The 27,973-nt window shown below is 35.5% G+C and overlaps 1 protein-coding gene across 8 annotated transcripts in view; it reads right to left on the reverse strand.

The window, feature by feature from the left end:
• AKAP6 (A-kinase anchoring protein 6) overlaps positions 1–27,973 on the reverse strand; it is a 273,850-nt gene that overhangs the window by 128,412 nt on the left and 117,465 nt on the right. For 7 of the 8 annotated variants that reach the window (XM_030482075.1, XM_030482071.1, XM_030482072.1 and 4 more), the window contains 2 exons: positions 15,345–15,441; positions 13,956–14,122 (listed from right to left, as the gene is read on the reverse strand). In XM_030482075.1, coding sequence (XP_030337935.1) covers positions 13,956–14,122; positions 15,345–15,441 — 264 coding nt within the window. The remainder of the gene's footprint in view (positions 1–13,955; positions 14,123–15,344; positions 15,442–27,973) is intronic. The other variant, XM_030482070.1, reaches the window with a different exon arrangement.

Consider the following 27,973-nt stretch of genomic DNA (forward strand, 5'->3'; position numbering starts at 1 on the left):
GCACCTCAATTAAAAGTTGAATCAAAGTTAATATAATTTAAATAAAAACTTCAATAAAAAGTTAAAGTTCTGTTCTTAATAGCATTAATACCCTCTAATGACCGCTACGGTCATTACCACTAGATAACTGACCTTCTTGAACCTCTCTTCACATAGAAACCTTTCTCCCAACACAGTCAATTATTTAGCAGTAATGAGTGCTCTGTAAGAGATTATTGTTTAACCAAGTACCTTGACACACTGCTTTTTCCCTGTTATCTCTATTCTTCAACAAATGGTACATTTTTTTCTATTGTAGGCTTTTCAGTTCTGAGGATAGAAGGCTGTGGTCTTATTCTTTCCAATGCAGAAGTTCACCATGTAATTGGCAAAGCTTCAGATATAATTAAAATCTTGAAAACCAGGGTGCTATGAAACACTGTTTGTGAGCAGCCACTGTAGCCATGTAAGAGCAGCTCTGAGGGCAGGTTTGAGACACCTAGGGAAAATAAAGAAAAAAAAAAAACCGAAATATTGTAGGGGATGAAAAGATAGGATTCTCTTAACAGCACGCGGACAAAAGGAGGAAAAATAAAAATTAATTAAGAAAAGGAAAGATTCTGGAGCAAAAAGGAGGTGAAAGGAAAAAGTGAATGAAAGAACAAATAATGAAAAGCAAAGACAGCAGGGGAGACAAATTAAATTTGGGTGGATAGAATTCATTTTCATAAAGAAGGATATCTTTTTGGCAAAGTCCTGGAAACATTAAATGTTGAAAGACCTTTGTTACTGTAGGAATGTGAGAATTACTGGTTCAGTGAGCTCAACACAATGCTGGAAGACAAAACTCTTGAATTCTAATTCCAGCTGGCCTAATGACTCTGCCTATAACTGTGGGGAAGGCTCTTCACGTGTCTGCCTCAGTTTCTTTCTCTGTAAAATTTAAAAAATACTTTTTTTCAAAAAGCATTCTGAAGTTTTACGTATGCTGTGTTCAAAACCATCAGGCATTAGTAGCTACTAATGTCATTAACTATGACCTTTTCCTCATATATTTCTTAAAGGTGTTAGGCAGGTTATTTTGATTTTGAGTTTTTAATAGAAGATTCATGAAGCACCTTCCAATTCAAATGCTCATGTTGAAGGATCTCAAGCATTTAGTTAGAAATCCCCCCCTTTTTCTTTTTCTGAAAGAAATCTTGCCTAATCATTTTAAGAGAGCAAGCATATTCTAATCAGTTCATTTTGAATGTTCTGATGACAATTGTTTCCTCTTGCTCCTCAACACATGCTAGGAGTTATACTCAGATTGTGCAACAAAACCTGATGAATCTCATAGAAATACCAGTGTGCTATACTTAGAAATAAGATAATAAAAGTCAGATACTTAAAATTTGCATGGCACTGTTATAATTCTTGTTATATGTGAGGGTATTTTTGCGCAAAATACATGAAAAAAAGATCCATATAATGCCTTAATCCAGTATGTGGAAAAGAATGTCCTAAATGAGTCCTTTGCTCATTTAAAAGCAGTAAATATCTTTTAATGTCTTGGATGAATTCCCATCTGCTCTCTTTGCTTAGAAAAAGGCCTTGAAAACTGAAGATGGAGGGGTGAGTAACACATTTTTCTATTGCCAACGCTGCTGCTATTTAGAAGACAACACAGGAGACATTTCTGCAAATTATTTTTCTACACTAATACGTGATCTAAACCCCCAGCTTTTTTCATAGTATATCTGTTACATTGATTGAGGTTTCTTCAGTAATGGAGCTACTTTACTGAGTAAGGGGACAACAGAGCACAACAGGGAGGCGGTCTTCAAAGCAAACTGCCTATGACATACAGCCTATCTTAAAGGGATTAAGCTAGATTTTTTCTTAATGAGAAGACTGTAGGAAAGCGTAATATTCTATTCAGTTCTAGAAAATACTACAGGTTGGATTGCTGTATATAGAACCTTGTCAAGTAGACAGTTTACTACACTGGAAGAAATGGAGCAAGAAGTATTTTTTTTTTATTATTTGTATAAAATTTATTGTTCTTCCAGGCTGTAGTGGAATAGTTTCTATTTAATTGCAGAGAAATCCTAAGAAGGTTACAGCAGTGAAACATTAAAATTCTAAGGGCAACTAATAACATTAAAACTTTATAGCCCCAGATAGAATAATTTAGACAAAAACAACATGAACATATGTTTTGTGTAATAATAACAAACATTTATAGCTGTCAAGAGAGAAAAACACAGGTTTATGCACACCTTAATGGCGTGCATGGGTGAGCATGAGTATATTTAAAACATAATATATTACAAAATTGACAGCAGGCATGACTCTTCTGGGTACTATGTTAAATCAATGAATAAATTACCAAAAGTGTGTTGTGGCTGTTTGGATGTGTAATTGAGCTTAACGTATGTAGTGTTATTTCAAAAGGAACTGTTCAAGGAGTTTCTAGACCAATCCACAATGCATCTTTACTATGCTATTTACAAATAACAATAAATGAAACTGTCTCACAGTAGGAAGGAAGTTTAGTTATATGCATTACATAAATGGGAGAAAAGTTAATTTTAATATGTTTCTTAATAATTAAAAACAAACCTATTGTAATATTGCTAGGATTTACTGAATTGGAAATCAACATTTTTCCAGGTTCAGTTTTAGATTTATTTTAATTAGCTGATACTCTACAAACAAAAGTCTTTGTAGAAATACATGTCGGGAATAAGTCCACTGAGATAAATGTGGCTGCTTCATAGAGTGTCTGTCCTAAAGAGTAAGAATCAAGGCCCAAATGAACAAACTAGCAAAAACATGAACATAAATATATTCTATTTATTTCCTTAATATCTTTCCTGTCCAACAGATAAACAACCTGTTTTTAAAACTTTTTATTAGATTCAAAATCTATAAAGTAACTTTTAAACCTTATTGTTGTTTACTAGTTAATAACAAACATAGCACATTTGCAAAGTAATCTATTAATTTTCATATCTAGAAATAAGTTGGGCATATACTTTCATTCCTTGTTTCAGGGTTGTTTCATCTTACTACACCTGGAATTTGTAAAATAGAAACTGACCCTATTTTCTTGCATTCCTCTATATATTTTGCTGTTCTAGTAGTACGTGGTTATTATATAATGCTCTAAACTCTTGCACCTCAAATCTAAGATAGGAAAGGCAGCCTGTACAAGTTAATACTTGTACTTAACACCCTTGCAGTCTCCAGGAAAATTTGCCAAACCAACAGCAAGGACAGAAAAGACAACCTGACCTCAGCCAACTCCTTCTTGCGCCGCCTCCTCTGAACTGAAATGATAGTCCTCGAATGTAAGCAATAATAAATGCACCATTCTAGACTTCTGGTGCATGTCATAGCTTTAACTCACAGTATTTCAGAACACATGGTGCCGAGCTCTAAAGTGGATCTGAACCTTTTCCTTTGCAATTTTCCCTCTCCTTTCTCATCATTTTTCTCCATTTTGTAAGGGATGATGTGACCTGTCAGCATCAACTTTACTTGTGGTGTTCTTAAGGCTCATCAACTCAAGGATTAAGGCATTCTGAGGTAAATGCTGGCTCTTTTCTATAACATGACTGTAAAGAGAAAAAAGAGGATGCAGAAATGAAGTGTACACGCCCAGATGAGCTATTCTTTCTCTCTGGCCTGATGATGGTTCATAAAGCATGCTATGGGGCGATTATAAAAGAATATGGTTTACCACCTGTCTCCCGGTCAGAAATCCCATTTTACATTTAAAGCCATCTTAGGTTAACTGTCATTAATGTTTACAGCTGCCCATGAGATGTGACTAAGTACACTACTACCACCCATACTTTTCTGCACACACTTCCAGGTGTTTAAGGAACAAGTCTATATTTCTAAATGCAATACGGTCCCTATTGTACCTCCCATACTAGTTACACTACTTTAAATAAGTATAATTATCAATCAGTTAGGATCATCTGAGATATTATAGGAAAGGCTTAATCAAAAGTTCTGGTAAAATACTCACACACAAAAAACCCCCTATTGACAAATTGCTAGACCTGGCATACAAACTTGCATGTGGTTTTACAGTCTTTTAATATGTAAGTCTATGCTTCATCAAGCACTATACTGAAAAGGTTGTTTGGGGGGTTTTTTCATAATGAACTTTTACATATAAAGTCAGGTCATACGATGCTCACAAGTGTATTCTGTTGCCTTCTCATATATTAGCTTAAAAAAATAGCAAAATCTGTAACATCATTCTGGATCTGAAGCTTAAGTGTAGTGAAGTGTACTATGCAAGAACAAGTTAGACTTAAAATGCAGGATGTCCAAGTAGATTTTTCCTTCAAACATTGTTTTACCTGACTTCCCTTTCGTGACCACCCCAGTGAAGAATAGCTGCTTTAAGTACACAACTGAGACTAGAGCTGAAAGATTCTATAGATTAAATTGTTGCTAGATGTTCCAAAAGTCTAAAGTAGGAACTGAATTAAAAAAAAATAAAAATGTTATCCAATCACACTGAATATAAAAGTAATTAAAATACTTTAAAATTAATAAAAACATGTAGAAGATAAAATTTACCTTTATCTAATAGTATCTTTGTTCACATCAATGTTCCTTTTGTTCTCTATTACACATTTAATCACTGTTGGACATCAACCATAACAGCAAAAACTCAAATACTGAACTGATAATTAAGCACAGTAATATTTATAAGATGTTAGTTTATTCTGTAGATATGAACACTTAATTTAATGCACAAATACAATGAAAGTAAAATTGCTTTTTAAAGATCAGAGGAGTGCTATCCCAGTCACTCTTCAATTGAATAAAGCAGTAATATTTTGTTTTCAGAGCAGTAATATAATTTTAATAAAATGACAAAGAAAATGCTATTTACAGAAGCAATAATCTTCAGTAATGACAACTGGCAACAGCATACACATTAAGCTGCCATTTTTAAAGTACAGGATTTTTAGAGGGCTATATCAAAAGGGAAAAACTAGCTTTTTTAACTTGTTTTTTTAAAAAAATCACTAAAGCCTGCACTACTGGAGGTAATCAGGATGAAAACCATGAGGTGATACTGCATTGCTACTATCAGAGCTAGAAAAAGCAAAATAGGCTAGTGAAGAAAGCAGAAGAAAACCTTACAAGCCAAACCTCTCTCTTATGCCACATTAACTGAACAATCAAAAACATTAATCCTTATGATGACTGGTAAAAAACAAATGGGTAGAACACACATTCAAACTTTATTGTTTGAGTTGACCAGCACCAATTTTGTCTGCAAATCAGCTACGATGTCTATAGAGCACTAGCTTTCAGTCCTCCTGCACTTTCATCTGGGTCTGACCAGGCAGTGAAGCTTGTGAGAAATGTCTCCCCACACGCTCCAGTATTTTGTTTCGCTTGTGATCCTGATGAAAACCTGAACTATTTTAAAGAGCAATAGACTGCATGGAGGGTGAGGGAGCAGGAATAAGAAATGAGGAAGGAAAGTTTACTGAAAAGATCTGGATTTAAAATAATTAGCTTTGTTAGTGATCACTAACCATAAAGCCAACTACAAACTTGTTCTACCAAGACTTTTTCAGTCAGCTAGGATTCCTTCATTTCACTTGCTTATTTATAGATTTATTTTAGTGTGTTCCACCAACTTCTAAATTGAAACTCAAGAACTAAATAAAGAAAAAAGCTCTATTTCTCCTGTGGCTGTAAAAACTTGAATGGGCGCACAGGATTCTGAGCCCACACAGAAAAGGAATAGCTTTGACTGGCTATCCTAGAGTGAGAGATGTCCAGTTTTCACTAAAATGAATCTGTGTATTTGTATGTGTGTGTTACTAAAAACTTATTTCTCTGAAATCTGAGAAGCTTGTGAAACAATATGCAGACATGAATAAGAAAAGCCTTACACCAATACTCACTGCTGAAGACACATTCTATCAGAAATAACAGAACAAAACTGCATTAGTATGGTTGTATAGAGAAAGCTGAAGGAACAGACACTGGCAAAATAGAAAATCAAGGTGGTTGAGTGATTAATACTCAGTTTTAAGTCACTTAAGATAAATGTGTCCATATGAATACATGCACAAATACACTTGTGTTTCTATATTTTCAAATACAAGCCAAACCCAACTGGGACTTTTTCCTAAATAAAGCTTGTCAGAGTCGGTCCAGTTATGCATGTGAAGTTACAATAGCCTAACATACTCTCAGAGTTGCAGATAATAGTGTTCAAAGATTCAAATAGCATTACGATAAAATTTGCCCCTTGGGCATATGTCAGTTTAAATATCTGTTCTCATCACGTTCCCAGTCTGCACTTGTACTCAGTGGAGTGATTTAGATTTAAAACATCTTTCAAACTGAACCTGATCTATGTTTTAACAGAAAGTAAGTTTCCTTATTCTTAGAGTAAAAAAATCATAATGTCTTTGCTAACTTTTTAAGCATATCTGTTGCTATTAACAGTTATGGCTGTTAAAGAGCCTACAGTTGCCAAAAGTAATCAATATACAGTATCTATAATTAACAAGGTGTAAAAATTACAGAAGCATACTATAAATACCACAGATACCTTGGAGTCCTCTTTCACATCTTCAATTAGAATAAGACTTCTGATATTTTTACAGTAAAATTAGAATGTTTTGGTTTAAAAACGTACCTGTATCTTATAATCAGATTGAAAATTATGCTTCACAATAGATGCAATTTAGCTGCAAAAATATGCTTTAGCTCTCTACATTTTATACTTGAAAGTGAGCTTAATAAACCAGAGATACTTTAAGATTCAATGGGAAAAAAATAGGAGCTCTGCTACCATTTTAGAAATTTGGCTTGTTAAAGATTATTAAAATTATTTTAGCTACCATTAAAACAATACTGTCATACAGAATTTGCAACAGATATGTAAGGAGGTTGATGGATATATAAGTAAACAATCTCTGTGGGCTAAAATGGGACCTAGGACTGCTTAACTAAGACTTCAGGGACATAACTGCATCAAAAACTGGCAAAATATTTAGTTAACTTGTGATATAGAGAAGTTTTAACAGGGCTCATGTAACATGAAAGAAGAGGTTTAGGATGGAGCTCATTCACTTGTCTTCTATTGAAGTCCAAATAGTGCCTGCTTAGCTTCATTCTTTTCTCTGTGAAGGGAAGTTCTGAATTAAACACAGAATTGTTCCTCCTGCTCACTAAAAGACACACAACTAACAACTCGGGAGAAACTGCTTCCAGCAAATAGCAGTGAACCTACCATGTGGAAGCTGACTGTACATCAAACAGCCCTAAATCTTTTTTGGGCACCTCTGATGTTTTGCTTTCAATCATTCAAGAAAAAAAAAAAATAAATCTACAACTATTTAAACAATATTTTTAAAATCTGCACCAGAAAAGAACTAAAAGGTACCAAAAATCTGTTTTCTTTCTAGCTATACTAAAATTCTCATGTAAAATTTTCCAACTAATTCTCAGAGTCTACAGTATTTTCATGAAAGATTTTTCTGCCCAGTTGATATGACCACATCTTTGATACTCTTCAGCAGATCCCATTTATCTGGATTTCCTGTTTCTACAATTAAGAAACACTATAAGTCAGCCCCATTGAATTTTCCATATTCAGGCTGTCCTTTTACCGATGCCAGCTTCTAGTACCACACTTACTCTAAAACACTTTTCGGTTTCCTTTCTTTCATTCATTCTAATATGGTGTGTAAAATTATATTTTCACCTCTCAAATCCTTCCTAAAGATACTTTTATTACAATGATGGTTAGGTCTGTGCAAATTCTAGGTGATGTCTGTAACATTAAAAATACATCACTTATAAAGCAAGGTATGAACAACTAGCAAACTGAGGAATTTGAACTGCCTAGTTGCACTTAAAGACACAAATATTCCTTCTTCTTGCTTTTTTCTTAGGTTCTTTTCATTGTTACACCAACATAGCTTGTTTTGATTAGCTTGTGAATTCTCAGCGGATGTTTCCAATACAATATTTGGATAACAACTAATATAAAAAGAACTCAGTTGTGTTTCACATACTCCAGTAAAAACACTAAAAGACAGGCTTATTCCTTGCAAAATCAAACTTTTGTCTATTGATTTACAGAAGGATTTTGTAAATACCACTACCCTTTCTATCCACTTGATCAACTCATCCATGGTTCAAACCCTCACCATAGAAGCTGACAGATCAAGAATACTGTAATGTCACATACTAAAATATCTAAAGCCAAGTAAAATAATAACTGTAGATGCATTTTTTCCTGGTAGAGCAGAATCAACAGCATTGTTTGTACTTAAGAGTGAGATCACAAGTATCTTTGGTCTAGACTTCCAAGTTCCAAAAGATTCAGAATTGAAATGTCACATGAATGATCTTAAACTGTCCAGCTGTTAGGCCCAATAATACTATTTATGTACAGACAGCACTTTAAATATTCAATGATTTAAGACTATGCCTCAATGGCAACACAGTAGAACCTTCTGTTCTAACTAGAGGAAATCACTTCCCTTATTACCATCTTTTGAAGTAGTGAATGGTGAGCCACAAACTGGCTGTAATACTTTTTGGCACTGAAATACTTTCTGAGGTATTATAAGGTATTTTATTAATCAGTGAAAAGTAGTAAATATTTAACTGTGCCCAAGACTATCCAGTTGTTCTGAAGAGAAGATACTAGTATGTTCAGCTGAAACTGCAAAGAATTAAGGTGGCAGATGGTAATAACTAATACTGGAAGTAAGCCTGGATAAAGGTGATTGGAACTTCAGTTTAATTTCTTATCTATAAGGTGTTGCATTCACTGCACAAAATTCTCTTGTTTCTAGATGGGAATGTGCCTCATTATAAACACATTAGAGAAAAAAAATTACTTCTTCTAAAGCATAAATAGCAACTTTCCTTGTGCATTTATTTTCCAAGGAAAGACTTGATATAGCCATGAGACAACCATAGACCAGGAAGTCATGTGCATCACCAGATGAAATACCCTTTCCATATATCTGTACAATGCCAGAGGTGGAAGTCTGATTTCCATTTCATTATCTTTCAAATTGTTACTGATGAAGTAATGGCTATTTAGTTGACATTTTGTTCCACAATGTTAAGAACATGAGACACAAGATGGAATGCATACATCTGATCTTGAGTTTGTGCATGTGAAAGAGAGGCTGCAAGTTAAATTAATTCAGTTTGAGATGTGAAGTTTTAAAAGTCCCCTGTAACTTAACTCCAGTAACACAAATAAAATAATCCCTCTAGCATATGCTATTCCTGCCCTTTCAGTAGAAGCAACTAACTCAACGAGAAGAGAATGAAGGCCAGTAACGCATACCATTTGACAACTTCAAAGCACTGACCACTACAACAACATATGTAGTACCCCAGTTGCGTATACTTGACACTAGAAATCCAGTTTCCAAAGTGGTTATGTAAGTAAAGCCACTAGATTCTGCAATCATGCTCTGTTGACAATATTTAAGACTGTCCCAATAATAGATTTTGCCTGGTTTTAAATAATGGAAGATATGAGAAAAAATACCAGTGTGCTGGCTTTAATATTACAGTACATGCATCATACTGATGCCTGCAGATTAGAAATCTAGGGCTGATAAAAGACACTGAGAAAAAGCAGCATATCTGCCCACAAATATTATATTTCTCTGCACTGATCACGAAGATGCCAAACCACTTCATTTGTACATTCCTTTTGTACCAAGGAATTAATCTAAATGTTGTAGTCATAGCAGTGTGATTGAATGGCCAGGACAAGCTACAAGTCTGAAGTAACAAAGAAAGGACTTCTACCATTCTCTAACATTTGCCCTGTCTTGTTGTCCACTTCTCAAATTTATCCTCATATTAAAACACAGACCAGGACATAGCTGTTCTGGACTGCAGTGTTTAGGCCACCCACTAGGTCTGAGATCAGTGTCACTATAAAACTGTGAAGGAGAATTCCCAGAATCCCAAACTGGTAGATACTAAACAGCTTCACCATGTTTCAGGTTTTCTTCTTGAAAATCACCTTTCTGTATATTGAACACTGTTTGTTTATAATGGCTGTAAAAACTGTGAAATTACGTGCAACTGAGTAGATGATGATCCTGGAAGTGAGGGATGCTTAATTACATATCAAGAGGAAATTACACTGGTTTCTTTTTCCATTTATACGAAGGTTTGTTTAACCACTTTGAACTCTGTTATCCTACTATTTCTGTGATTTTAGGTTAACTTTATTGAACATATATTTACCTCTTCTTCTAATATTCTTCAAATCCTTACTGCTTCCATGATTAACCCACTGACAGACAAGTCCACTAGACAGCTAAAATAATCCTTCTCAGTGCTTTTTACTTGAGACATCTAAGTTAGAGTTCAGTGTTAAAAACATTAGACCGAATGCCTTAACCAGTTTCATGCTTATTTCTCTGAAGCTGGGATGGAAAAGTAGAAATGTTTTTCAGTAATACAGCAATTATTATGGAAAGGAACATGTCCAGAAGTACAGGCTACATATTTATTTCTGGAGTACACTATTATTCTCTTAACCTACCAGCCTTTAGGGTCTGATCACAGAATCATAGAACGCCAGGTTGGAAGGGACCTCAAGGATCATCTGGTCCAAACTTTCTAGGCAAAAATGCAGTCTAGGCAAGATGGCTCAGCACCCTGTACAGCTGAATCTTATAAGTGTTCAATGCTGGGGAATCCACCACTTCCCTGGGGAGATTATTCCAATGGCTGATTGTTCACATTGTAAAAAATTTTCCTTATGTGTCCAACTGGAATCTCCCCAGCAGCAACTTGTACCCATTAGCCCTTTGTCCTTTCCATATGACTCCTTGTAAAAAGGGAGTTTCCATCTTCTACGTAGCCACCTTTAAATATTGATGTTATGCTCTGAACTGTTACCAAAAAAACCCTGAAAAAAAACCCCACCAAACCCCACCCAAAATTTAATTCAAACATTTGCCTGCAGAACAGAACTATCCAGATACAAAAATTGTAGTTATGAACTAACTGTCCAAACGCATGCTGGGAGTAGAATTTACAACTGACCCTAAGAATACTATTCCATACAATTTTCAGTGAAGAAGAATATCTACTATGGGCAAATGCTATTAAAGATGTGTATACTTTTCAACAGGACATTAGTTACACTATTAACTTACAAGCTTTTCAGAAAGCAACGAACTTTTCCACAAAACTATAAGTTAAATAGACCAGGCAGTAACACAGCCACTAGATAAGAAAGTACATCATGTTATTTTTCAACACCACTCTTTACTGTTTATTGAAAGCAATACTGTTCCAGTAGGTCTCCCTCGATGGACAAGAAATGGCCCAATTATGAAGAGATCAGTTATAAAACAAGTGCTCTCAGACACCTCGGGAAAGTGAAAAAACACAAGATACACACATATATGCAAAAATTCCTCCAATTTTCCAGATATTTTAGAATATTACTTACTAATTCCACCAGGAGAAAACCCCTACTGTTAGCTAAGCGTCTTAAGATTGTCAGATGTATTCCATGTCATGTTTACTACCCATAATGTTAGATCAGTACTTGTTGGAATGTATCATGGCAATTCTGAGGTTTATTTTTAAAAGTACTTCTCAATGGGATAAGAAGGCAAAACCTTATATCTTGCAATTTAATCTAAATACAGTCATCATTCATTTATTTATAAAAATGACAGAATAATAGTTTTAGTAAATACTTGAAGACATATCAGTGTTTTTCTAAATTTGTACAGAGAATGCAATGCATTAGAAGAGCTTATGCATCAGAAATATTTAAAATCCTTTAAGTCTTCTATAGTAATCACTATAAACCACTAGGAAACTTACACACAAGAAAATGAAAAATTTTATAAGCATAATCTGGATCTTGAACACAAACATTGACAATGTATTTCTAGAGTGCAGGATGTTCCTCTCTCCCACTCTCTATTGTTTGCATAAAAGATGCCAAAGCGGTATGAAAACATGTTTAATAAATCCTAAGGGAAAAGTTTCCTAGGGTCTTTGAAATACCTCCTTTTCCTATTTCTTTACAGATTTCTAACACCAAAATTATTCCTGCAGCTTCTCGAAAGCAAAAAGAAAAACACCTTCTAGATATAATCTTTAGAATTCTTATTATACTTCTCAAGTTCCTTTTGGGTTTTGAAATAAATGCAAACTGAAATCTGCAATTATGCTGTCAACTGTATTTTAATTTTAGTTAATCTTTCAGCATGAAGAAGTAGATCATATTTGAATCATACAGGGAAGTGATTTAATGAATGAAATTCAAATAACCTGAAAATACTTTTTGTTTGGTCTTTTTTTATATATACTTTTGTCTATAACTGTAGGCTCAAAAAAAAAAAAAAAAAAAAAAAAAAAAAAGGCATTGCTTCAGGTTCTTCTCTAAGATAAAAAGGAGTTACCACTTATCTATATGAAAAATTTACTGCAACATAAACCATGCCTCCATTTCTCCCTTTTCAAGCAAATATTTAAATATAATTATTCCAAGCTAGGGATTCCACAGTTTCCATAGCAAAACCAAGCTGGATTATATGACAATTTTTTTGTGATAATTTTGATTAAGCAGTTAGACTTTGGCCATGAATGAATCAAGCTGTTCAGAGATAAAAGGTCATATTAACTTTGAGATAGTCTGTTTTACTTTAATAGACCTAGCTATGAAATTAAGTGTTGCTCCCTTGCCTAATTCCTAAAGTAAGAGCTGTGTGACACAGGATCATTTTCTACCATGCAACTGAGGAGGAATATCATTCCAAGTTGTGTCTTCTGCAAAAATGTCTTTTCCTGTATTTTTGTTTTATTGTTATCCTTGGCTCCTCCTCCATCATCTGTAAGATATTCTTGCTATGTAGAATTATGGTAAGAAAACACCAGAACACTTCATGTCATCCTAAGAATCACTGCGCAAATTACACTCTAGCAAGTAGTGAGTATCAATGCAAAGAACTGTCTAGCATCAGAATCTGAAAATGTACTCAGCACAGCCATCCCTGTTATTTATAGAAATAGGAACCATGAATTTTTGTATAAATTTCAGCCTGCTGCATGCCAAGATGTTAAGAGTTATTGAATTGCTCTGCTGCATATTCTTTGCTTAGCATGCATTGGAAACATCAACACTTTCCAATGCAACCTCTCCCAACCACCTTTGATTACTAATGATGGTAAGAAAGATCATGAACCATATGCCATACATACACACATACCATATTGTGCGTAGTGCCCCTACACTGCTTGCACCAATTTGAATAAGCATGTTTTGTATTTAAAATGCTGTTACAAATATTAAGTTTGGCAACTGGTAAGTACTATAGCCCTCTTTAATAACTAATATTCACAAAATGATGATAGGCATCAATACCTTATTCTTAAAGTACTTCTTGTGTTCAACACATGGAGGACTTAAACTCAGAGCAAAAAGATTTGTGAAAAGGCATATGACCTTCTTCCCACTGCAATGGCCATCCCCTAATTAAGCAATGCATCTGATAGTCATTAACAGGAATGAGATAATGAATCACTTTCTCTCTTCTTTGTTAATTTGCTGTAACCAAGCGGCTAATGGATGTCAGAGCTGAGTGATTGCACTGATTATAGTGATTTATAGTCACAACAAAACAATTTAAAACCATTCTGATTATTCATGTTAAAGATGCTTTATGTTTTGTTTACTAAATGTTTTATGTTCCCCCTCATGCCCCTCTACACAAAATGAGACAGGTCTTCCTGGAAAACTTGAAAGTTCTAAGATTTTTTCATTGTTTCAGAGTAAGGCATTTCATTTTGTTTATATAAAAAAAAAAAGTTTACCCAGTGGAAATGAAAAGCCTTAGGGTGGAAAGAAAACTTCAGTGGTGCCTAGTTCAAAAGAAGACGGAAATAAGAGGAAATAAGGCAAACTTCAAGCCACTTACCTTAGGGCTCCCAGTCCCTTCCTCATTCTCTGCAGACACATCAGTAGCCAGTATCTCTGCTTTGATGATATCCAGAGCCCTAAGAATCCAGCTGTGTTGCCGTTTGATTTGCCTCTGTAGTTCCTTCCATTGACTTGCAATCATCTGCAGCATGTCCTTCAGTCCTTCTCCAAAATGAAGGAGAAAAAAAGTAAAGGCTGTAAACTCAACTGCATCTTTAAATGTTTATTCTTTAAAGAATAAAAGCAATAAGAATTTTAATGTATTTTCTCAGCAATAAATCCAAGCATTACTATAGTTCGTACTGCAAAACAATGCTATAAGGTCAAAACATGTCTTTTAGCCATCTTGTTAAATTTTGATTACGTTTCAAGAAGAGGAAAATCCCACACAAACTGTGATTTCAATGCAATGGGGAACGCTAAATTAATCTTAACCTCTAATATCTAGTCTTTATCTCAAAACATTTCATTATCTTCCAAAAACATTTTTCTTACCTCCAACTCCTGGAAATATCTTCTGTAGTTTACACATTACTATTTCTAAGAATATAATGATATACACCGTCATTCTCTGCTATGGCTTCTATACCTTTTTGGAACTATATACAGCAGTCACTCATTTCCTATAGATTACACAGATCTGTCTGATGCTGTGAAACAATAGAGGCACAATGTATAACATGATCAGAAAACAGTAGACCAAAGAGTAACTTCAACCTGGATGAAAACCATGCTACGTAGGCCAAAATTAGAATGGCATTCCATAGCAATATAGGCTGATTAAAATTCTATTATCATACAAGTCACACAAACACCTAACAATATAGGTGGTAGTGGGGATAAAGGAAAATCAATATCTCTCTTCCTCTCCTCTCGATTTAAGGCCTCTACAGAAAAAGACAAGCCTAACCAAAGGAAAAATGTATTTTTAATTTTAATCTATTCCTCATAAATGTATTAAAATCAATGTAAGAATTAGTTTAAGTGGCAAAATAAAGTTTTACCAATGCAATTACCCATGCAGAATAGGTAAATATATATATATGTATTTGAAATCCTAATTCATTATCTTAATGTTATTTCCATAGCACCTACATCATAGAATGTGTCAGTGTGAAGTTTTCAATGATGTGATTTCAATTTAAACTCAGCTGAGCAGCAAGACCAAAATAAAATGAACAGACTATTTGCAGGCAGTATTTCATTTTATAAGTATCACTGCATTGTATGCAGTATATGAAACATTTATAAATCTTGAAGGTCAATCTGATAATGTAAATATTAATAATACATAAGGAAGTGAATATATGCAGTAATTTACAGCAATGCTTCTTCATTCTTTAATAGTCTGGAGACATAAAGACTTGCAATATTTCAGAGGATTTACCTGATTTGTGAGATACAATAAGCTCAAGAAGTTGACGTCCTTCTTCTACTACTGCTTCTTTTAAAGCACAGTGGCTATCTACATTCAGCTTAAAACTCTGCGAAAGAAAAAAAAGGCGGAGGGAGAGAGAGAAAAAACCTCAGTATCAGACATTTGAGAGGCAGTTATCATAAAACACACGTACAAATTTACTTGCTGCTTTTTATCAAGAACCACATCCCCATTTTACCCAATAGCCAAACTCATTTGCAGTACTAAAAGCTATTGATATTTTGGATGTGGGCTCAAAATGTTTCCATTAGATCAGCAAAGTGCATCTGTGTTGAAACAGCTGACAAATCTAGAAATTCATTAGGTTTTATGAAAAGTCACAACCCGTAGGCTATATCTGGAGTAACAGTGTTCTATAAAATACACTAAATTTATGCCACCACATATGAGCTCTGTTTTTTTCAGCTTTCTTTGAAATGTTGGTGATAGCACTATTTATGAAACCATAAAAAAATTACAGCATTGAATATATTTGCCTCATGTGCACTCATACAAATCTATTAATATTGTGTTTCTGAGTTAACTCTCATAGCCGTTTTCAAAGAACAAATCAGACTGCTTTAGATCTCTGCACTCTTAATTTGCAAAGCAACTATTTTTCCTCCTTTTCTGACTAATATTTTTACTATTTTACAAAGGACCTCTGCTTTAAAAGTGATTAAAATATTTTGATTTTTTTTTTAGTTTATTATTTTTACAAAATGCATTAAAATCTAGTAATAAGGAGAGAAACTGGAAACATGATCTACTATATGTTTCATACACCACTGATAACTTGGATAAATTTGTGAACTTTTACACTTCTACTTGAGTGTAAGGAAGAGAAACAAAATAGAAGATAGGGGTACTTGCTGTATTTAATCATAAATCATGTGCAGCCCTGAACACACACACATGCAACCCTTAGTCTCTTTGAAAAAACTACAGAATGAATGAAAACAATATTTGACCACTTGGAATAAAAGAGTTTTGCCTTCTCTTGGGAATGAGTTAACTCGCAGAGATGAAAGAAGACTTTGCAAGTGCATATTTGGGACTTCTGGTTTTTATAAAACTTACTTATACTTCCCCAAATACTAGTGATCATGCTAGTACTGAAGTAGCAGACACCACAAAATACTCAAAAGCCCTCATTTCTTAGGGAAGTGAACATTTCTTTTCTTTCTTAACTGCTGTAGTCAGGCTGATTGGCATAGCAGGAAATAATATTGCCAGAACTGTAATAAAATGATATTCTTTTACTGTATTTTTCATGGTTGAAAGAGGCATGTTGCTCAGACAGACTCTTAGCAGTCTTTCAGGCAGCAATGTACCTCACAGTGACAGAATGTTTTTGAGAATTCTCCATTCAAACAAAGAGCATTAAACAGAAATTTTGCTACCTTCAGCATTTTGTCTAGCCTAATTTTCCTTGTACGGGCATCTGAAAATATTGGTTTATACCAGCTAAAAAATGGGTCAGTCAAGAGAAGTTAAACAGGAGAAAGGATGACTAGTTTATATCTGGCTCTTTCTTAAATCTAGAGTTTTACGACCCCAAATCTAGAAGTTCTTTTTCCTTCGTAAGAGCATGTCTGAACAAGCACTGACAATATTTAATTTACTGTTTACTTAAAACAGGCTTATACTGAATAGTTTGTAATCATGCACTTCACAGGAAATGCACTATGTGTGTGCCTTACACAGCAAAAGAGAACCTAAAGGACCTGAGAGTAGGTTGTGTAATTTCATATAATTGAAGTTGAGTATAGATGCAGCTGGATGTGGCAGTGTCTCGAGATGATATGGATGTGTTTGATAGGAAAATTGGAAAAGATGAGGTATTCTTCTTCATTAGGAAAAAAAAAAGATTCATTTAACATAACACACCAGATACTACAATACAGCTTGATTTTCAGGTGCACCTATTAACCAGTAATAGTGTTAAACTGAAGAAGCAAAATATGATGAATAAAGATGGGGCCAAACTTTTGGATTTTGACTAGCAATATTCTCCTTGTGCAAAATTCTGATTTTATGGATAAATTATGCAAGGCACAAAGACTGTGAACATACATGAAATTTAGCAGAAATAAACTCTTATTAGTACAGAGGTACTATGTCAAGGTTTAACTCCAGCCTGCAACTAAGCACTACACAGCCACTTGCTCACTCCTCTCTGGTGGTTTGCAGAGAGAATTGGAAGACTAAAAGTGAGAAAACTCATGGGTTGAGACAAAGGCAGTTCAATAAGTAAAGCAAAGCTGCACATGCAACCAAAGCAAAACAAGCAATTCCACTTCCCATTTGGCAGGCAGGTGTCAGCTATCTCCAGGAAAGCAGGGCTCCATCGTGCCTAACCATTACTTGGGAAGACAAATGGCATCACTCCAAACATCTCCCCCTTCCTCCTTATTCCCCCAGCTTCACATGAGCATGACACCATATGGTATGGGATATCCCTTTAGTCAGATGGGGTCAGCTGTCCCTGCTGTGTCCCCTCCTGACTTCTTGTGCACCCTCAGCCTACTGCTGGTGGGGTGATGTGAGGAGCAGAAAAGGTCCTGACTCTGTGTAAGCACTGCTCAGCAATAACTAAAACATCACTGAATTATCAACACTGCACAAACCCAAACCACAGCCCTATATTAGCTACTATGAAGAAAATTTACTCTATCCCAGCCAAAATGACCACACATCAAAAGGAAGGAGCTATTCATATAAGTATATATACAAACAGAAGCAAAGGAAATTGTCAGTTGATGTAGTGAAGCATGACTTTTGGCTTTAGAATTATATATGTATATATTATTTCTTATGGGTGGTAATTTCCTAAGTAAAAGGAACAAATGGACAAGGAACACTGGAAAGAATAGCCCTCAATCAGTGCATCAGTGTTCGTGGTTCCTCATAGCTGCGGGTCTAAAAGCATGACACATGAAAAAGGCAGAGTTGAAGATGTAACATGTATTACACGTTTATACAAAGGAGAGATGCACATTTGCACAGCTAAAGGTAAAACAAGACCAAATTTTTGAAATGGAGGAGGACCTTCAAACACAGAGGTCCTCTCCCACTCTAGATATTTCCCGCTCCCTATTGTTTACTTAAGGCATTTGGAAAATTGTCACTCTAACAGCGCGTAACCCAGGTACTCTGATCCCCTCCTCTGCTGATCTTCCCTGATAATGAATGGAGCCTTTGCACCTGAAGAGACGAAAGGAGAAGGGGAGGGAAGTCAATTAATCAAAGCCATTTTTCTAGACACATTTGCAGCTATGGAGCAGTCTAAATATCACACACGAGCACAAATACATCATGGAAAATGCATGTGCATTGGCCTGACAGCAGCTTTTTAAACACATTAATGTCATTCCTTGTATTATAGTTTACAAGTTGCAACAAGCAAAATTTCCTTACAAAGTTCCCAGCACTTTTCCCAGTCACCACGCACCTAACTGTTCTTATTTAGCAAGAAAGGAGAAGTGAGACAGGAATAATGCAGTTTTATTAAAGCTACAGAACTGTAAATAAATAGGAATAAAGACTCCAAAAGCGTAAGTACAAAGTCCCAGGAGTGCTACTCTTCTGTTGACTGGATGGGGCAAAGGAGCCCAGCCTTTACAAAATGACGCTGCTCCCTGACTTTTAGGAAACTGATTGATCCATCAGACAAAAATACTAGAGAAGCTCCATGGGGGAAATAGCAGCACTTCCTGATCTATACTGGGCTCTGAACACACTAAAAATGAGACAACTTCTCCAGCAGATAATAATCTCTCCCTCTTAGCTTATTTGTGTGGACAACTGGGGATGAGAAAAAATATTTGAAAAAATATTTATTTGAAGTTCCCCACAGGATTTATTTTATGGCTGTAGATACTGAAATTCAGGAAACTTCTGTTGAGTGGGTATCCTGCAGTATGTGCATATCAAGCTCTTATATGCAATCTTTCACTGTTTTGCAACCCGCTGTTCTTAGCAAATCCTTGCAATTTGGTAAAACACAAGGTGGGTCTTGACCTATTCATATCTCCATTAAGAATAGTCAGCTATTAAATACTGTTGTTTCCAGAGGCACACAGACTTGGTATAAGCCTGCCTTTTTTTTAAGTCGTGATGTGTCCAACTAATTATTTTCAGTGTAGTTTGTGTCTCTGAAACACAAATAAGCAACTAGGTATCACATACACATAAATATAGATTAGTTTAAATGACACAGCAGTTTACACCTATTGCCAGATTAAGATACTGCATTAAAAGAAATATTTAAATTTTCTCAGTCAATCATAGTATTACCATGTGTGGTGTATGGGGTGCCCCTGACACCTAATTTTTCTCAGGTTCCTTTCTGATGCGTTTAAATACCTTTGAGAAAAATATCACTGTTTCCAGGGCATTTATTTTTTAGAGCAATGGTACAGAAAATTGAAATTATTTAAGTGACCTATGATTTTAGAATCTGAAAGAGAAAGCTTAATTAAAATTTCCTAATAGTCACTTGCATTTCTATATTTAGGCACACTTGAATTTTGGCTAAGAATGTATCACTTAGAACACTCACTGTGACAGATATAATTCAATTTTGAAGTTTAGAGTGATGGGAACAGTTTCTGGTACAAAAGAAATGGGATTCATTGACTGAGAATCTGGAAGGATAACCAAATTCCCACAAGTATTATCAGCAATGTGTGTTTTGATAGAGAGACAGGTTCAACATACAGTAAAATCCTAAGACAATGATGGAACAAACGTGTGTCGTATTAAATCTATGCTATATACCAATAACCCCCAAGAAAAAAAAGATTTTGAAAATTTCATTTAAAATTTCTTTTTCATTTACCACATTTCATTTGTCTTAAAGGGAATATGACTTAAAACAGTTCCTGAAGGGAATATGACTTAAAACTGTTCCCTGAATTTTATATAAGAATGTAAATTCTTATATTCTTAATATACTGTTACTTTTGCAACTGTATTGGTCATGGCACAGCTACCTCCCAATAGCTTCCTATAAAAAAATACCAAGATATCAAGTAACTGAATTCAACTTATGGTTATGGAAAGGTAGGTTTTTTGTTGTTTTATTTTTTCTTGAGGACTTCTGACCACGCAGAAAGTTCCTGTCTGGTCACTGCCTAGTATTTACGTGCACGAATTAATAACCTAACAATCCATGTAATAATAAGTGGTATTTTCATACTCCTGAACACTACCTACCAATGACATTTAGTAAACGAAGAAAATAACTACCACGTACACTGCCCTTATATTAACATGGAAATGGTAATATATATTTAGCATTCTAATGACATAATACTAAATACATAATTAATTGGTCAATGGTTATATAAAATGGATATTAATATACAATTTGTACATGGAAAAAGATCTTCTATGAAATAGTGCATTTCACACATTATGTTTACAAATATATCATAAAATTATTTGACTTTTTAACAATTGGGAAATATCTTATTTAGGAAAACCTCACATTTTTCATTGGGGACATAAAGCCTACTTAGTATTAGAAATCACTAGTACATTTTTTGCCGGGAATTGAATGTTATGTATGAAATGGATCAAGTCAATTCGAAGTTCAAGCTCAGGTCAGAACCTGAAATTGAAGTTCAGGTTCAAGTCAATTCTTCTTTGTTCAGGTTTCCGTAACACCTAGATGACTATAAAGCATTTTGTATTTAATTCTTTGCTTTTAAGCTGTATTTTTATCTGAATGACACTCCACCTGTTAAACAGAACATAAGCACTATGGAAATGCTTGGTGCAGTTCCATAGTTAAGGTTAATTTTTACCACAATGGCAGGGAATCGACCTTTATTTTTTAAGGAGAACATGGTGAATCATCCTCTGAGGCTGCAGCACTCACTAAAGGTCTTTTTCTTCTCTCCTTGAGACTAAGAACATACTCTCCCTATAACAATGATGGCCAAATTATTAATCCAGGTCCCAAATTATTAACCCAGTTTGTCTGTAGAATTAAGAAATGAAAAAAAAAAATAATCATGGGAGATGCAAAGAAAAACATTTACCAATCAAGACCTCCATTCATGCCCTGAATTTTCTACATTTCTGATGAAATCTTGGGCATTGCAAACTCTAAAACACATAGAGCAATTGCACTACTTCTAGTACTTACAGTGTGAATGATATTATGCTTCTGAGAGACATAGCACAGAACTCATGGGAGTGCATCATAGCTCTTGGCAGGTAAGCAAAAGAAGTATAGCTTAAATGTTGCTGAAAGTGTGCTTGTCTGTCCCTTGAGATCCTGGCATTATATTATTTTAATGATTTCGAATCTCAGAATTTTTTTTAAATATATTTAATTTTACTTTAAAAACCAAATTACAGACTAGATCTGTATTGATCATACTAAAATTTCAGGCAACAATTTAAATTTTAATAAACATAAAAATTACAATTCGCAGAGTTCCTCCATAAGCATTATGCAATTTATTAATACAATAAACATTACTTTCAAATCAAATTTCTTAAGGTGTTTCTAAAGTTGTTGCAATGATAAATTAATGTAAAGGGCATGACTAAGTTGTCATTCAAAAAGTGATTATTCTGCAATTGCTATAAAGCTTCTAAGTTAGAACTTACATGAAATACTTTTTCACTGAAATTTCCCGATCAAGTTAGTTCAAAAGTTGGTTCAAACACAATGGCAGTTTGGTTTCATTGTATTATTATAGGCTCTGAATCCCCTGCACGTAAACAATTTCTTCGGCAGGCCAGGCACAAAATGGACCCAGTGGAATCCCTAATATTCACTGCTCAAACTTACAGTATCTGTGTTTTAGGATACTCCAGCACCCAAGAGTTTTACAGTTTTGGGTGCTGATACATTTTTAATACTGTCAAATCACATTAGCCTGCCTTGTTCAGCTTCACCCACAAGTGCAAATGAATGAAAACATTTCCCAAAGTCTGAATTCAAACAAACAAATAAAAAAAAACCAAACAAAAAAAGGCAAAAATCCCCCCCAAAACACAACCAAAACAGAACAATACAGTTGTTCTTGAGGCACAGATCAAACTTGTTTATAAATTATATTTCCATACATTTAGATCAAAAGACTCCAAAATCCTCCTAAGTGATAAGAGTTCAGATTCTGGACATTACAATTTTCCCTTCTCCTTCAGTAGAAGCAGCAGAGCTACCTTAGGATGACATCCTAATATCCTCTGCTGCTGGTTTAATGCCTCCACTGTCCAGAAATAGCTGCAGCTCTCAGAACTAGAAAAGCTGGGACAGCCTCCTGTGGAGCTAGTTAACAACTAATACATTACAGGCAGGCCCACCAGTGCTAACTTTAATTATGGGTTCCTATCCCCTTCCTATGCACGTATCTGTAAATTTCAGGTGGTAGCAAAGAGAAGAAAAGGAGTCCTGGGAAGGTTTGGTACAATCAAAAAAAAACCCCAACAAAACAAATGCAATATGCTTTTTTTTTCTTCACAGCTGTACAAAGTACCTCCACAAGGTTAGGCATCTAGAAATTTGGAAGACAGGTTTAGAAAAAATTAGTACTCTTAACAGTATTCAAGCCATTCAGTCTCTGGGAAAATTATTAAGAAATTATTGGTTATCCTACAGCCTTGCACAGAATAAACCTCCTGAGTGGCAGTAGCTGGTAGCAACAGTATGGGAGGACCATAAATGGACAGTCCCTTCCTTCATTAAAATCACACATAGTGATAACAGATATCCATCACAACAGATCTACTTCTGTGATGCTGGGAGTATAAACATGTCCCACTCCTTCCCCTTACAAAGAAAAGATATGGCAGCTCTTCTTCATTGCATGACATTATGGGAAACAACTTTGGATCAAGCGCAGTATTTCTGTATTGGTCAGGACAACAGTAGTAGGATTTATACCTGGCTTTTCTCTTATACACCTGATTTTTCCCTTATTCAGTCACCAAAAAAAAAGTCGTTGAAATTCAAAAGAACAGTCCAGACAGTTTAGAAACCTCTATTTTTCCCCACTGCCAGCAACCACACACTTTCTGGTTCCAGACTATAACACAGGTACATCCAAATGTATTAAATGACAGCAGCATTTCCCTTTGATTTTCTCAGGCACTTTACCTCAAGAAACAGAAAAACTTACATAGAGGTTATTGGATTTGCAGATTTTTAAAACTGAATAATAGTCTCAACTGACAATATACATGTATTCCCTTTTTTTAAGGTTGATGTTTTACTACCTATTAAATCCTTTTACTTGCCTGTGCCATTTGAAATCTACTGGGTTTACTCTGTATCTCCGACTAGCATGTTCTGCAGACTGTTTCCTATATAAAGGACATATATTCAGAAACCCATGCCCAAAATACCTCCAAGAAAACAGCATAAAATTCAGAAATTCAGACTAACCACAGGCTAAACAGATTCAAACCAAAGTCCTTAGAGAAGCAAGAAATCAGTCCACTTATGCTGCTCAGACTCTTTAGCACCATCATACTGCAAATACTGTTGTATATTTTGAGGAAAAAATCAAAACTGGTTGCCATGGGCACTGGAAACGCCCATACAGCAAATGCACAATACAGAACCTGGACATTTCAAAGGCTTTAATACCTTTAATAAAATCACTGTTACCACCACTGCCACAAAGGCAGCCAGTATATTAGCCCACGGCATGTGTATTTAACCTTAGTTTCAACAAGAACAGGTATTTAATACTTGTCTAAAATGACATTTTTCAGAAAATGAGATTTTCCAGAGAGATGAGAATGATATTTTTTCCCAGACATAGCAGACTTGTTACAAACAGACGATCAGTTATCATGAGATATCACAGAAGCATCATTACTTCGCCAATACAATTTCTTAAAAGTGAAAATACAATCTATTTTCTGTATGAAAGCATTTGCTGTTTACAGCTAAGAAAGTGATGAGCCATGATGTGTCCAGAAACATTTATACTGGACACAAGAAAATTCTTTTTTCATTTCTCTTTAGATAATAAAACTCTCAAAACTCCCATAACTTAACAAGAATTTGATTTTGGAAAAGAGACAACATCTAAACTTTCTATACAGAAGAGAAGTAAATGCTAGTGTGCATCATCTTGTGCAATTTGTTTTGAAATAGTAGTGATACTTGCTCTATGATATTTTTAACGTTGTAGCATATAAAGTAAATATGGTGACTGGGAAGGTTAATATAATGGAATGATTCTGGGCTAAAAAGCACTTAAATGTGACACGATACTTGTGACTAAATTGAAGTAAAAATTACAGACAAGGATCACAAAATTTATTAGGAAAGAAAAACCAAGAGATTCTGATTCATGGGAATGATCATTTAGCTTATCCAAACAACACTTCGTACTGCAATGACTAGCAACTTGTACTATCGACAGAACAATCTTTGCTATTCTACTTTCAACTAAACAGAACATATACTTTTGCCTAAAAAAAACCCAAACAAATAACCATGGTGTAAACAACTATTTTCAAGAAAGCAATCCTCCTCCATTCTTTCCATAAATTACAAACAATTCCTCTCTGCGCTATCTGGAGAAACAGGAAACCAGTGGCTGCCATCTTTTCTCAGGGTATCTTATATCACAGTTACAATAAGACTAAAGAGAAACATTGAGAACAGCCCTGCTGAGAAGGACTTGGGGGTACTGGTGAATGAAAAGCTGGATGAGCCAGCACTGTGCGCTTGCAGCCCTGAAAGCCAACTGCATCCTGGGCTGCATGAAAAGAAATGTGGCCAGCAGGTCAAGGGAGGTGATTCTCCGTCTTTGCTTTGCTCTGGTGAGACCCCTCTCAGAGTACTGCGTCCACCTCTGGAGTCCTCCGTACAGGAAAGACATGGACCTGTTGGGGAGGATCCAGAGGAGGGCCATGAAGATGATCAGAGGGATGGAGCACATCTCCTATGAGGAAAGGCTAAGAGTTGGAGTTGTTCAGCCTGGAGAAGACTCTGGGGAGATGCTATTATGGCCTTTCAGTACCTAAAGGGAGCTTATAAGGGAGATGGGCACAGACTTTTTAGCAGGGCCTGATGCAATAAGACAAGGGGTAAGGGTTTTAAACTAAAAGAGGGCAAATTCAGACTAGATATAAGGAAGAAACTTTTTACGATAAGGGTGTGCTTAAACACTGGAACAGGTTGCCCAGAGAGGTGGTAGATGTCCCATCTCTGGAAACATTCAAGGTCAGGGTGGATGGGGCTCTAAGCAACCTGATCTAGTTGAAGATGTCCCTGTTCACTGCAGGAGGTTTGGCCTAGATGATCTTTAAAGGTACCTTCCTATCTAATTCTATGATTCTGTAGTTTGCTCTCCTCCAAACTATAAACTTACATGTAAGGCACATTACAGCCTTACCCAAAATGGCAAAAGGCAACTGCCACACTGGAAGAAAGTACATCATCCTTGGAACCTCCGACCCTTCTGGTTTTGAAGAAAAACTGCAAAATCTATCATTTCTCTCTCTATCTCCCAAACATTCCCTGTACTCAAGATTTCAAAATTTTAATCGTATGGAAAATCTGAAGAGTGTTTAGAACAAAAATGCCTGACTGCTAATTCTAAATTTCTAATAAGAATCTTTCTTAATTAATTTTATTTCCACTGAAAAACACTGTTTGTCAACATCTACTAACGAATGCAAGAAAGAGTTCCATCAAATAAGTTTAAAACAAGGTATTTTTCATGTGTAGGTTTCCATTTAAGAGTCTTGTATTATCTAGTTCTAAGCATGACACTAGATACAAATGGCTTTGGCCAAAAGACCTAAGAGCACACTACAGTAATGTGCACAACTAGGAGCTGTTCAGCAACAAGAAAACACAGTACCGTGTCAAGAAAGCAAAAAGTTAAGACTACAAACTTAAAAGTCCCAGGCCTCAGCAAATATAGTGCCTTTTGCCTAAACCTTTTCCTCAGTGGTTTTTCACATTTCCTCATTTGCTAGCTTGCTCCTTTACTGCACATGTCCATTGTAAAACAAGTGTCTTTTTGGGTCAGGGATAAAAAGCAGTAAAATGTCTATTTTAGCAAACAAAAATGGTCAAGAGCAACATGGTGAATTCTTATTTGTGGAGCTGCTAAGAAAGTCTGTTTGGTTTCACAAGCACAGTAGTACCACCTAGACAGATGCTTTTAGCTCATAAGCTGCCTTCGGGACACTGTTTTTGATGAGAACTGATTTGCATACCACCAACTCTATCCTTAGAGTCTGCTAGTAGCTGATTTTGATCAGGGTGCCAATGGGCAAGAAATCAGCATAACAGAAAAGAAGAGCTACAAAAGATAAAGCGAATCAGAAACCATTTTCAGAAGTTCAAAACAATTTTCAGAAGTTCCATTTTGGTAAGGTCAATGAAGCTACCTTTTCATGAGGAAGTGATTTGAGCCTAATCATTCACAAAATTCACAACCTACCTCACCTTTTTCTCTAGTAGGGCTGACTGCGGCCTTTGTGGAAAAGTAGATTTCTTCTGAAAAACACCTGTTTCATGAAAACATATTAGTGTTTTCAACATCTGCTGGCTCAAGTGGCTGCCTGCAGGGGTGCCAGAAGTCCAAGTGATAGCAGCCTTCCTATCTGAATGGGAAACACACAGCTCCCAAATCAGTTTCACCAATGTTACTCAGCTGTGAAGACCCACAGAATTAAAAGAATAATTTCAATTGCTGTTCCAGGTGTCTTTGAGAGCATTTACATTGTACTTTGGTGTTATCCAAAATGAAGCATATAGCAACTTCTGTTCTGCAGAAAATCAGAGAACTGGGTTTTAAAGTTTGCAAGAAAACTGTCCTCCAAGCTGAAGACTGTCTATTTTGGCATATTCCAGATGTAGACTACCTTTCAAATTGCAGAAAAAAAATCATTCTCTTTACCAAACCATATGGTTACTTATCATGGCATAATCTATGGAGTTTAACTGTGATTTAAGAATGAAATTCTAATTTGGCCTACAGTTAATAATTGCAAAATGAAGTGTATTTGCATATCAGGGCTGTGCCTGTGTGACACACAGTGCACTTAGTCATGAAATTCCTGGGTGGCCCAGGAACTCCCCAGCTAGTCTCTGCACAGAAGAGAAAATAGCCTGATTGGTAACAACGGACCAATGTGAGGAGAGGCTGCCCTCCACCTTCACAACAAAGTGCTTCACTAATTATTTCAGGGGCTGTGGGACCTTCAGATGGTCACAGAGAACGTCTGCAGGCAGCTGTTGCTGAGCCAAGAGCAATAGACAGACATTACTGTATACTTCAAAGCGCTGATTAATATCCTGAGTGGACAATATTGCCAGACCAGGCATAAGAATTAACTAGAACAAGAGTTTGGGGAGTTCTACCAGTTTCAGCTGAAGATGTCATGCAAGGATGCTTGTAACAGAAACTTGCATTACTGTCCTGTTCAAGATATCCTCATGTGAGCATTACCTTATGCAAACATTCTAATAAGTTGATGACGTAGGTTTCTTGTGGCATTTTTGTTTTTTATTATCATTTTTAATAAACAAACCTTTTCAGTGTCTGTGCGACACCATTTCTCAAGATGTCACAAATGTAGAAAAGCAAGGCTGTGAGGAA

Source organism: Strigops habroptila, chromosome 4 (assembly GCF_004027225.2).
Source record: "Strigops habroptila isolate Jane chromosome 4, bStrHab1.2.pri, whole genome shotgun sequence".
NCBI lineage: Eukaryota > Metazoa > Chordata > Aves > Psittaciformes > Psittacidae > Strigops > Strigops habroptila.